This window comes from Mustelus asterias, chromosome 19, assembly GCF_964213995.1.
Source record: "Mustelus asterias chromosome 19, sMusAst1.hap1.1, whole genome shotgun sequence".
Lineage (NCBI taxonomy): Eukaryota > Metazoa > Chordata > Chondrichthyes > Carcharhiniformes > Triakidae > Mustelus > Mustelus asterias.
The window spans coordinates 32,767,742-32,779,794 of NC_135819.1; the positions used below are offsets into that span (position 1 = coordinate 32,767,742).

A 12,053-nucleotide genomic window follows, 5' to 3' on the forward strand; every position below is an offset into this window, starting at 1 on the left:
ATCTTAATATGGAAATGAGCAGGACCCAGCCATGGAATCCCTCTGCCTGGAGTGCTGGGCCTGGACTCCGCTGAAGGTTGTTTGATTTATAATTGGCCTTAACTATCAGTCCTTAAAGTGATCCCCACCAAAGTGGTTAGCACTGCTGTCTCACAGCGCCAGGGCCCCGGGTTCAATTCCGGCCTTGGGTGACAGCCTGTGTGGAGTTTGCACATTCTCCCCGTGTCTGCGTGGGTTTCTTCCGGGTGCTCCAGCTTCCTCCCTCGTCTGAAAGATGTGCGGGTTAGGCTGATTGGCCATGCTAAATTGCCCCTTAGTGTTAGGGGGATTAGCAGGGTAAATACATGGGGTTGCTCTGGTCACCTGGGACTATGGCAACTTTAGTACTGTAGGCTGCCTCTGGAAATGTGTCCTAACTATTGGGATGTGGCCTGAGCACCACATTACAATGCTTCTTAAGATTCCTGACTTGTGTGCCCACCGACAGCATATTATTCAAAAACAAACTGATACACACTTAGGCCCTGCGGACCTGCCAAGATTTCCGCAAAACCTACAATTAAAAATACAATCAAAGTGATTTGCGAATGAGCTGATATTCAAGTATTTGCCACAGTGCTGGATAAGCCTGCAGAGCATTTTGCTACTGGTGTTGGAATTCAGAAACTGTGGAAATGTATCCTAATGTAGCACAGATTAGAGGCTATAAACCGAGGGAATGCTGCATTGTCGGAGGTGCTGTCTTTTTGATAAAGCGAGGGCCTGTCTGCCCTTTCAGGAGGATGTAAAACAAAAGTCTCCTGGGACTATTCTGAAGGAGGACAGGGGAGTGCCCCCCAGTGTCCTCACCGAGATTTATCATCCAGCACCACTAAAATAGATCGTCTATGTCATTGCCACTTTGTGGGACTTTGCTGAGTGCAAATTGACGGCCACACTTGCGTTTCAAAGTAATTAATTGGCTGTGAAGTACTTTGGGCTGTCCCAAGGTTGTGATAAGATGCTAATTAAATTTGGAAGCTCTTTTGTTATTTGTGTCTATAATCACTGTAAATCAAATCAGACAACGAACCGTTCCCTATCTCCAAATTATTGCATGTCCTTGTGCCCATTTGACATTTAGACACCGCTATCACGCAGAAAAGCTGTGTGCTTTCGACAATTTGGGGGTACAATGTTTTTTAAACGCTATTGGCCTCATGAATATTTAAAACCCACCTGTATATCCGGTGTTAAATTATTAAGATGCGATTGAATTATTGATGCAACCCATAAACTGCTATCATTTTCTTGAACTCTCTCTTGAAGGGGGGTTTCAGAAAATGTCCTTAACTTGTCCAGGAACGGACTGGTCCCAGCTGGCAACGGAAGGGCGCGATTCCTTAAAGGGAATGCAGTTCAGTTTGAACAGTAGCTGTGAGGGACTCGGGAGCTGCGCGGCATAATGTGGATAGCGATCTATGTTTTTTTATTTTAAAAATAACCTGACTTTATAAATAAAACACGATGAACTGCATATTAATGAAATGTTTATCATCTTCCTTGCTCTGACAGCACTTGTCACTTCCCCTTACAATGTGCACAGATCATTTTGTATTGTCCATTAAAAGAGGAAACATTTATTTTTCATCACTCTTGTCTTTCCATTTATTTGCCTGCCATCTGCCAGGGTGGGATCATTAAAAGCATGTCAAAAAGTGTGTTATCTAAAAGCATGTGCAAGTTCCAATCCAGCAACATAATTTTCCTTTCCCCAGGTATTAATGCTAATTTTCCTTCATCCTCTGAACCTACAAACAATTAGAGCAAGACAACTGTCGGAATCTAAATTTCAGTTGCACAGCCTGTGCCTGTAATTGTTTCCTTAAATACCTAACAGTGAAGGAGAACAGTAACAGGATTTAATTGAAAGTGGCACTTGATGCTTATTTGATATCCTTCCCTCTTGTATTTGTTCTCGCCAGCAGTCTCTGCTACAGTCAGTCATTCTGAGCAGCAAGCGATGTGCAATACATCCTGCATGGGCTCAATTTTAATCCAAGCTGACAGGCGAGCAGGGTCGGGAAGGGAGGTTGGATTTTTTTTTTCTTTCGCTCCGGCTGACACCCAGCCTGCCCAATCACTTCACTGGGGGTACAATTGACCAGTAATCCACCCCATTCTCCCAACTAGGAGGCTGGGATTTTTTTTTCAGCCCTTCACGTCCCGGCGCCGCTGCGAGCGAGGACGGAGAATTTGGCGCTCAGCAAAGTCTCCGTTCACTGCAGCGCCGGACCAGAGATTCCTTCCTGCGTGCCCAGTTTTAATCACTGCATCACTGGCAGCCAGGATTTTCCAGCACATTCCCCCCCCCGCCCCACGCCTCACCACCAGGTTTTCCCATGACGGATGTGGTGAGCCATCGGCCACTGGCAGGATCTTCCCGTCATAGAATCCTACAGTGCAGAAAGAGGCCATTCAGCCCATCGAGTCTGCACCAACCACAATCCCACCCAGGCCCTATCCACATATCCACCCACTAACCCCTCTAACCTATGCATCCCGGGACACTAAGGAGCAATTTAGAAGGGCCAGTCAACCTAGCCCGCACATCTTTGGACTGTGGGAGGAAACCGGAGCACCCGGAGGAAACCCACGCAGACACGGGGAGAATGTGCAAACTCCACACAGACAGCGACCCGAGCCGGGAATCGAACCCAGGTCCCTGGAGCTGTGAAGCAGCAGTGCTAACCACTGTGCTACCGTGCCACCCGCTGAAGTTCCGCTGAAATCTACGGGCCTATGCATAGCTTAACCGCCCTGCCGACGGGGAACCCGCCATGGTTGGGGGGGGGGGGGGGGTCAACTTCAGCGGGACCAGAAGATCCTGCCAGCAGCAGGGGCTGGAAAATCCCACTCTACATCCCTAGAATAACGCTCAATCAACATGACAAATCAGGTTATTTGTCACTATTCCATTGCTATTTGAGGTTGCTTGGTGTGTGCAAATTCACTGCCATTTTTCCTACATTGCAACAGCGACTACACTTCAAAAGGATTGCATTGGCTGCCAAGTGCTTTGGGATAATTCTGGGATTGTGAAAGACATTTTGTAAAATCAAGACTTTCCTGCACTCTCTGAACCTCTCCACTTCCCTCCTCCTTTTAAGATGGTTCCTAAAACCAACTCTACCTGTCCTAACATCTCCTCAGGTGGCTCATTGTCAAATTATGTCTGACAAAGCTCCTGGGAGGTGCTGTGGGATGTTTTACTGTGACATGAGCATTATGTAATGCAAGTTGTTGCTTGAGTCTTTTAGTTGGAGAGAAAGAACAAAAAGAACAAAGAAAATTACAGCACAGGAACAGGCCCTTCGGCCCTCCAAGCCTGCACCGACCATGTTAAATATCCCAGGGTTAGGGTTAGGATTATCCCAGGGTGGCACAGTGGTTAGCTCTGCTGCCTCACAGCACCAGGGCCCCAGGTTCAATCCCAGCCTTGGGCCACTGTCTGTGTAGAATTTACACGTTCTCCCCGTGTCTGCGTGGGTTTCCTCCGGGTGCTCCGGTTTCATCCCACAGTCCGAAAGACATGCAGGTTAGATGCATTAGCCATGCTAAATTCTCCCTCAGTGTACCCGAACAGGCGCCAGAGTGTGGCGACTAGGGAATTTTCACAGTAACTTCATTGCAGTGTTAATGTAAACGTACTTGTGACACTAATAAATAAACTTAAACTTGACTTAGGTGCGGTGGTTGTCCCTTTAAGGATAACAAAGCAGATCAGATAACATGCCTTCCTGATGTTGATTGAGGGATAAACATTGACTCGGGTGTAACTCCCTGCCCTTCGAAATAGTGTCACGGGATATTTTACATCCACCCGAGTAGGCAGTTCGGGTCTCGGTTTCATGTCCATGTGGGTTGTGGGGATAGGGCCTGGGTGGGATAGTTGTCGGTGCAGGCTTGATGGGCCAAATGGCCTCCTTCTGTACTGTAGGGATTCTATGATTCTGTGATAAGAGCAAAATCCAGTCGTTCTTCGTTTGGGATAACCAGATCTGGCAGTGAATGGCTAAGTAAGAAGTTTAAAAACACCAGGTTAAAGTCCAACAGGTTTATTTGGTAGCAAAAGCTACACAAGCTTTCGGAGCTCCAAGCCCCTTCTTCAGGCCTTACATGGGCTTGGAGCTCCGAAAGCTTGTGTGGCTTTTGCTACCAAATAAACCTGTTGGACTTTAACCTGGTGTTGTTAAGCTTCTTACTGTGTTTACCCCAGTCCAACGCCTGCATCTCCACATAGTGAATGGCTAAACCGTATCTGGCATTTCTGGTCAAGTGTATGTCACTTAAGAATGTGAAGATGAGGGCTGTGTTGGGGGAATGGACAGGGCGAGAGAGAGATAAGGGCTGTACCAGGGGAATAGCCAGGGCGAGAGGGAGAGATGAGGGCTGTACCAGGGGAATAGCCAAGGCAAGTGGGAGATGAGGGCTGTGTTGGGGGAATACACAGTAAGAAGTCTCACAACACCAGGTTAAAGTCCAACAGGTTTATTTGGTAGCACAAGCCACTCGTGGCTTGTGCTACCAAATAAACCTGTTGGACTTTAACCTGGTGTTGTGAGACTTCTTACTGTGTTTACCACAGTCCAACGCCAGCACCTCCACATCTTGGGGGAATAGCCAGGGCAAAAGGGAGATGAGGGCTGTACTGGGGGGATGGCCAGAATTAGAGACAGTGGGATATTTTACTGAGGACTACAGTTATGTCGGCAGTGCTGAGAGGGAAATCTCGGCCAACATCCCTCAGCAGTTTTGGACAAATGTCAGAGGCTTCACTTGGCTTTTCCAAATTGACCATAATGTTTAATGCAGCATTACTAAACGGATAGAACTTTCTGAGGACGGCGATTCAGCACCTGCTTGTCATTTTTGTGGGCTGAAATCATATATTGAAATAAGACACAGAACTATGAACAATAAGTTATCTGACATTGTGTGAACACAGACCAGTTTGCAAAACTGGTTTCATGCGATCTAAGCGATAGTTGGAAAAAAGTATATCGAAAGAAATTAAAACTGATCAAATATGAGGAGAAACTGGTTATAATTTCCTAACAATTGTACAATGATGTTTTTGTATGCATTGTTTGTCTTTTCCATGCATAATTTTTGCATTGGCCTCAAATTACAGAGGACCGTGAGAGTGACTGGAACTATTGCGAAATCCAGTGCTTTGCTAATGCCCTTCAGGAAAGGGAAACTGTTCCCAAAACCTGGTTTAACCAGGGCCCTGATCATAGAGAAGATGGTTGACTCTTAAATCCCTTTTGGGCCCAAGCAAGCCACTTGGTGATCAGGGCATCAAGGCATAGATAGAATCCCTACAGTGCAGAAGGAGCCCATTCGGCCCATCGAGTCCACACTGACAACAATCCCACCCAGGCCCTATCCTTGTAACCCCATGTAATCCCCTCGCACTAAGGGCCAATCCCACCCAGACCTGTTCCCCATAACCCCAAGTACGTACCCTGCTAATCCCCCTAACCTACACATCTTGGGACACTAAGGAGCAATTTAGCATGGCCAATCCACCTAAACTGCACATCTTTCTTTGGATTGTGGGAGGAAACTGCAGCACCCGGAGGAATCCCATGCAGACACAGGGAGAATGTGCAGACTCCACACTGACGGTCACCCGAGGCCAGAATTGAACCCGGGTCCTAGGCACTGTGAGGCAGCAGTGGACCATAAATGCAGCCTTGACATTGCATGCCAAGAAAAATTAAACAAGTGAAAAACAAATGAAGAAACTGTTTTATTCTGTAAGCAGTCACTTAGTTAAAATGCAAATAGGAGAGGGAAGAAATTGTTTCCAATCTAGGTATGTGTGAGAAAACCATTGCATCTCCGATTCTGACATTGTCTATTATGGTGGCACAGTTGTTAGCACTGCTGCCTCACAGCGCCAGGGACCAGGTTCGATTCCCGGCTTGGGTCACTGTCTGTGTGGAGTTTGCACATTCTCCCCATGTCTGCCTGGGTTTCGTCCGGGTGCTCCGGTTTCCTCCCACACTCCAAAAGATGTGTTGGTTAGATGCGTTGACCAAGCTAAATTTTCCCTCGGTGTACCCGAACAGGCGCCGGAGTGTGGTGACTAGGGGCTTTTCACATTAGCTTCATTGCAGTGTTAATGTAAGCCTACTTGTGACAGTAATAAATAAACTTGAACTTTTAAAAAAACTTCAAAAAACGTCTGGTTATAAATGGGCACTTCTCATTTTTCAGGTACACGAGAAAACTTCATTGGAGAGTCTTGCCCAGCACCTGACTGAGAAGCGACCAGAAGATGGGAAGTTTGGACATGCGATGGTGGATTTCAGCGTGGGCGGAGATTCAGATGGTCAGCACCCTTTATCATTGTTAATGTGGTTGCATTCAATGTAAGGGCAATATCACTCCAAGTTTACAAAGGCTGCGTCTTTTATTCTTGCCTGAGAGATCTAATGCTGCGGTCTTTCTGTCAGCATGGAAAAGGAAAGGGAGAGGGAAAGAGAAAGAGAGAAGAAAGAGAAAAGGAAAGGGAGAGAGAAAGGGAAAGAGAAAGAGAGAAGAAAGAGAAAAGGAAAAAGAGAAAGGGAAAAAAAGCAGAAGAAATGGTCTTGCAGAAATTTATGGTGAGATTTCTTTGAAAAGCTATAATGGCAAAACTGAATGTTTTAAGCCTTCATTTCCGTCTGCATATATGAGTAGCAAGGAGAGGAAATGAAATCTACACAGCATAGAAAAGCCATAAGTACAGCATCTTGCTGCAGTGCAGATTTCCAAACCAGCAGTTCTAAACAGTAAGTGGAAATGGTAAAAGCATTTTGTATCCAGTATTTATTAAACTAGAGGCGGATGATAATCGCTCAGCATGTTATTGAGATTTGCAGAAACCAGTTAGCAGCGTAGCGACGACCAGAATGGAGACTTGAGATAGAGTGCAACAGGAGGTGAAAAATACCTTTGCCCTTTAGATGTAATACCCGCACCCCGCCCCCAACCCGATCATAAGACAATTGCAGGACGTACGTCACATCTGTCACTGACCAGAATTCAACAGGGACTCAACTCTTAAGTGGATACTATAAAGAATTGAGTAGTTTTTTTCACTGACTGTGAAGCCAAAGGTGGCCAACATACAAGAAGTACATCTGAAAATGGAGATAAGTGAAGCTAAGTCTAACTATCATCTGAGCTGGTTTGATTAACCCTTATACCTCGACAAGGTAGGAGTTTGAGCTCTGCCATTGTGTTTGGGACTAGCCATTACCTTGTCCCATACTGCGGCACCATCACTTAAGGACTGTGGATGTTATTGGCCAATTTATTATTTGATTTATTATTGTCATATGTATTAGTACACAGTGAAAAGTATTGTTTCTTGCACATTACACAGACAAAGCATACCGTTCGTAGAGAAGGAAAGAAGAGAGTGCAGAATGTAATGTTATAGTCATAGTTAGCGTGTAGAGAAAGATCAGCTAATTAGTAGGTCCATTCTTGAGTCGGTTGGTACATGACCTCAGACTTTTGTATCTTTTTCCCAATGGAAGAAGGTGGAAGGGAGTATGTCTGGGGTGCGTGGGGTCCTTGATTATGCTGGCTGCTTTTCCGAGGCAGTGAGAAGTGTCAATGAATGGGAGGCTGGTTTGCCTGATGGACTGGGCTTCAGAGGAGTTGCTGGCATTTCCTCCATTGAGGAAATCCATTGAGCCTCGAAAGCTTGTGTGGCTTTTGCTACCAAATAAACCTGTTGGACTTTAACCTGGTGTTGTTAAACTTCTTACTGTGTTTACCCCAGTCCAACGCCGGCATCTCCACATCAGAAATAGGAGATAACAGAATCATTCGCATTTGAAAAGAGGAAAGTCAAGTTAGCGTATTGGAAAGCTCTGGTCAGTGTTATGTTGGTTCCTTCTGAAGTTCCGCTCTATCTGTATGTACATATTCAACGAGCTGAAGTATCTGCTATGTATATATGATTCACATGGCTGTGTACCCAATGCATCTATTTAATGGCTTTAACTCAATAGCCCACCATAAACTGTAGTGGCATCAGGAAGTACAGGTCCATGCATTATCCTTGGGGAGCCTGCACTGACGGGATCATTTTTGTCTTTGGAATATTGGCCAGGTCGATGTCCATCCTTAGTTTTCCAAATAGGATGGTGGTGAGCCTTCCTCCTGGACTGCTGTCTTGATAATGCATACATACAATGAATTGTGGGGTTCAGATCTGACCATAGCCTCTCCCATCCTTCTTTGTAACCTGTTCCAGCCTGACAATCCTCTCAGAACTCTGGGGGCGGGATTTTCCGGCCATGCTCACCCCAAGGCCGGAACATTCCGTCCAAGATCAACGGACCTATGCATGGTCCAGCCCAGCCCACTACAATTCCCATGGAAGGCGGAACTGGAAAATTCCACCCTGAGCTCCTCCAACTCCGGTGCATCCCCACTTCTTTGGACCCCACCTTTGGTGGTCAATGCCCTCAGGTACCTCAACCCCTGATTCTGAAACCTACCCTTCCCTCTTCCTTTGAGATGTTTCTTAAAACTGACCCCCATTGTCAAACAGTTCTTAAATCCCCTTCTGTAGTTCTGTAATTTTGTCTGATAAAATCTGTGAAGTGCTGAGGGTGTGCAATGGGTAAAACTCTCAAGTGCACAATGTTCATCTTTCCCTTTTCACTGCTCCTGGTAGGAAATGCAGGAGTGTCCGAGCCCAGGATCTACAGGGAAGCTCGAGGCCGGAGCAGTAACGAGCCCCATATCAAGCGGCCAATGAACGCATTCATGGTCTGGGCTAAGGATGAGCGGCGAAAGATTCTTCAAGCCTTCCCCGACATGCACAACTCCAACATCAGCAAGATTCTGGGTAAGTGATTGGCTGAGGGGTGACAGTGGCAATAGCATTGGACCCGGCTCTGAGGTGACAGGTTCAAATCCCACCGCGGCAGCTAATGAAATTTGAATGTAGTTAATAAAGTTTGGAATCGAAAGCTGGTCTCAGTAATTGTGACCAAAAAGCTATTGTCGATTGTTGCATCTGGCCCACTAATGCCTTTAGGGAAGGAAATCTGCCATCCTTACCTGGTCTGGCTGACATGAGACTCCAGACTAACTCCATTGTGGTCAACTCTTAACTGCCCTCTGAATTGGGCCCAGCTCGCTACTCAGTTCAAGGGCAATTAGGGATGGGCAATAACTCTTGGCCTTTCCAGTGACAACCACACCCCATAAAAGAACAAAAAAAATCCTACTAAATCCATGTCTTGGGTAATTGTCTTATTATTTCTTCTCATGGAAACAATTGATCAAACTGGGATGACAGAAATAAGCCAAAGATCATGACCATTTTTGCTTAATAGTTTGTAATTAAATACAGTACTTAGCAACACTGAGACTGAAGTTTCATTGTCAGGTAGAAGAGTATTAGCTATGTGCAGATGTGATTAATTAATAAGTGTGAAGAAAAACAACATCTCTTAGAAGACAAAAGCCAGCCTGAATCGTTAAGATGATAATGTCCATGTAATTCTTCCTGACAGTCTGACAGATAACAACCATGTAATTCTTTTTGTGAGTCACTTATTCTTTGACTTCGCTAAATTAAATTACATTTTGTCAGTAAGAACCAGCCTCCTTAATGTCAAAATAGAGATAACTTGCCCAGCCGCTGAAGATCTGTAGGTAATGTTCGTTTTAATTAATTTCCTTCGCTTTTTTTTTAAAGGATTGCTTTAATTGGGAATTTTTGGCTCATTGCAATATGTAAAGGGGCAGTGGGGGTTTAACTCTACCAACAACGGGGGGTGGCATGGGGGAGTGGGTGAGGTGGGTGAGGGGTTGGGGGGGGGAGGTTTGGTTGTTGGTGGGGAGGGAGATGGCGGAGTGATCATCTCTGTGCGCAGTGCAACAGATCAAAAAATCATCATTCAGTTCCCGGCTTGGGCCACTGAGCGGAGTCTGCACGTTCCTCCCCGTGTCCGCGTGGGTTTCCTCCGGTTCTGTCCCACAGTCTGAAAGATGTGCTGGTTAGGTGCACTGGCCGTGCTAAACTCTCCCTCAGTGTACCCGAACAGGCGCCGGAGTGTGAGTGCGACTGGAGGATTTTCACAGTAACTTCATTGCAGAGTTAATGTAAGCCTACTAATAATAACAATAATAATAAATAATATATGAAGATTTTCAACAAAAACTGGCTTCTTTGAGTCCTGCGTTCTCTCCTCCTGAAGGGATCTTGCTGCTTCGCTGTGTTTGTGTGCGGGTCGCACTGCCTGATATCTAAAGGCTCAGGCAGCTGAACTCCTCCCAGGCTTGTGCCATTGCCATTTTGTACGCGGTTACTGGGAAGGATGCCGGGCTGACTCTCCCTTCTGATTTTCCCACCCTCGCTGTGTGGAAAGTGATTGGCCTTAGCCCAGCACTCTGGGACAGCTGAGTCTGCAGGAGCACAGCATATGGTGGATTACAAGCTCAGACATACCTCCCATCTCTCTCTTTCTCTCTCCGTCTTTGCTACCCGGCTGCTCTGAGTTTCAATCAGCCTCCACTGATCCCAGTGTATTGTTAAAGGCAGGCGTTTTCTCCACCTACACTGCTGCACGATTAACGACAAGGCTTCCTCCATGGTTCAATGCGCTGAAGGTGTCAGCTTTCATTTCCAGTTTGCGCTGCTCTCAACCCAAGTGAGGGAGGAGGAAATTGCCCTCCAGAGGGGGAAGGGGAGTCATCCAGGTGCCATTGCCATTTTGTACGCGGTTACTGCGAAGGATGGGGGGTTGACTCTGCCTACTGATTTTCCCACCCCCACTGTGTGGAGTGATTGGCCTTAGCTTTTTTTAAATGATATTAATTTTAAAATATTATGAAAAATATTCATTTGTACATGGACGTCACTGGCTGGCCAACATTTATTGCCCAACCCCAGTTGCCCCTTGGAGGGCAGTTGAGAGTCAACCACACTGCTGTGGCTCTGGAGTCACATGTAGGCCAGACCAGGTAAGGACGGCAGATTTCCTTCCCCAAAGGACATTAGTGAACCAGATGGGTTTTTCCGACAATCGACAATGGTTTCATGGTCATCCTAATTCCAGGTGTGCGGGTGTCAGCTGAGGGCAGGATCAGCCTCACTTGTGGAGCTCACCCTCATGAAGGTGTGGTGAATGTATATTACAATTCACTCAGAGGGCAGGATTTTCTGGCCGCACTCACCTCAAGGCCAGGAAATCCTACCTGTGGTCAATGGGACTTTCCATGGTCTGTGTCCCGCCTGCTACAATTTCCGGGCAGGACGAGAAAATTCCACCCAATGAGTCCAGGTTTCTGAGGCAATGTGCACCTTTGCATGCATGTTGCAGTCTACAGTTAGTGATTGTGATGGTAAAGACTCCAACATTCTTCCCATGGCCGAGCAGGAAGCTCTCCTGCTCTTACCAGCAGCCATTGGCATGTGGAAGGATTTCAAACCTGTTTGACCACGTTATGAACGCACTATCAAGCCCTGGAGTGGGATTTGAACACAGTAATAAGTTTAACAACACCAGGTTAAAGTCCAACAGGTTTATTTGGTAGCAAAAGCCACAAGCCTTCGGAGCCTTAAGCCCCTTAAGTGGGATTTGAACCCATAGCTTCTGGCTCAGAGGCAGCGAAGATGCTACCCACTGCACCACAAGACCGAAGCAAAGGTGTACATGTAATTAAGGAAGTGACTGAAGTGTGCTGTGCAAGCTTAAGGAAGACAAGAGATGGGTGTTTATAAACAATTGTTTGAATTGGATCGAACTGATTTATTATTGTCACATATACAGACAAAACACAGGGTACATAGGGGAGAAGGAAAGGAGAGTGCAGAATGTAGGGTTACAGGCAGGGTGAAGAGAAAGATCACTTAACGTGTGATAGGTCCATTCAAATGTCTGATAGCAGCAGATAGGAAGCTGTTCTTGAGTGGGTTGGTACATGTTTTCAGACTTCTGCATCTTTTTCCCGATGGAAGAAGGCGGAAGAGAGCATATCCAGGGTCT

At 46.2% G+C, this 12,053-nt stretch overlaps 1 protein-coding gene across 2 annotated transcripts in view; it reads left to right on the plus strand.

Annotated features, from left to right (window-relative positions):
- Positions 1-12,053, plus strand: part of sox5 (SRY-box transcription factor 5) — a 345,783-nt gene that overhangs the window by 316,309 nt on the left and 17,421 nt on the right. For both annotated transcript variants that reach the window (XM_078235294.1, XM_078235293.1), the window contains 2 exons: positions 6,268-6,382; positions 8,729-8,902. In XM_078235294.1, the coding sequence (XP_078091420.1) occupies positions 6,268-6,382; positions 8,729-8,902 (289 nt within the window). The remainder of the gene's footprint in view (positions 1-6,267; positions 6,383-8,728; positions 8,903-12,053) is intronic.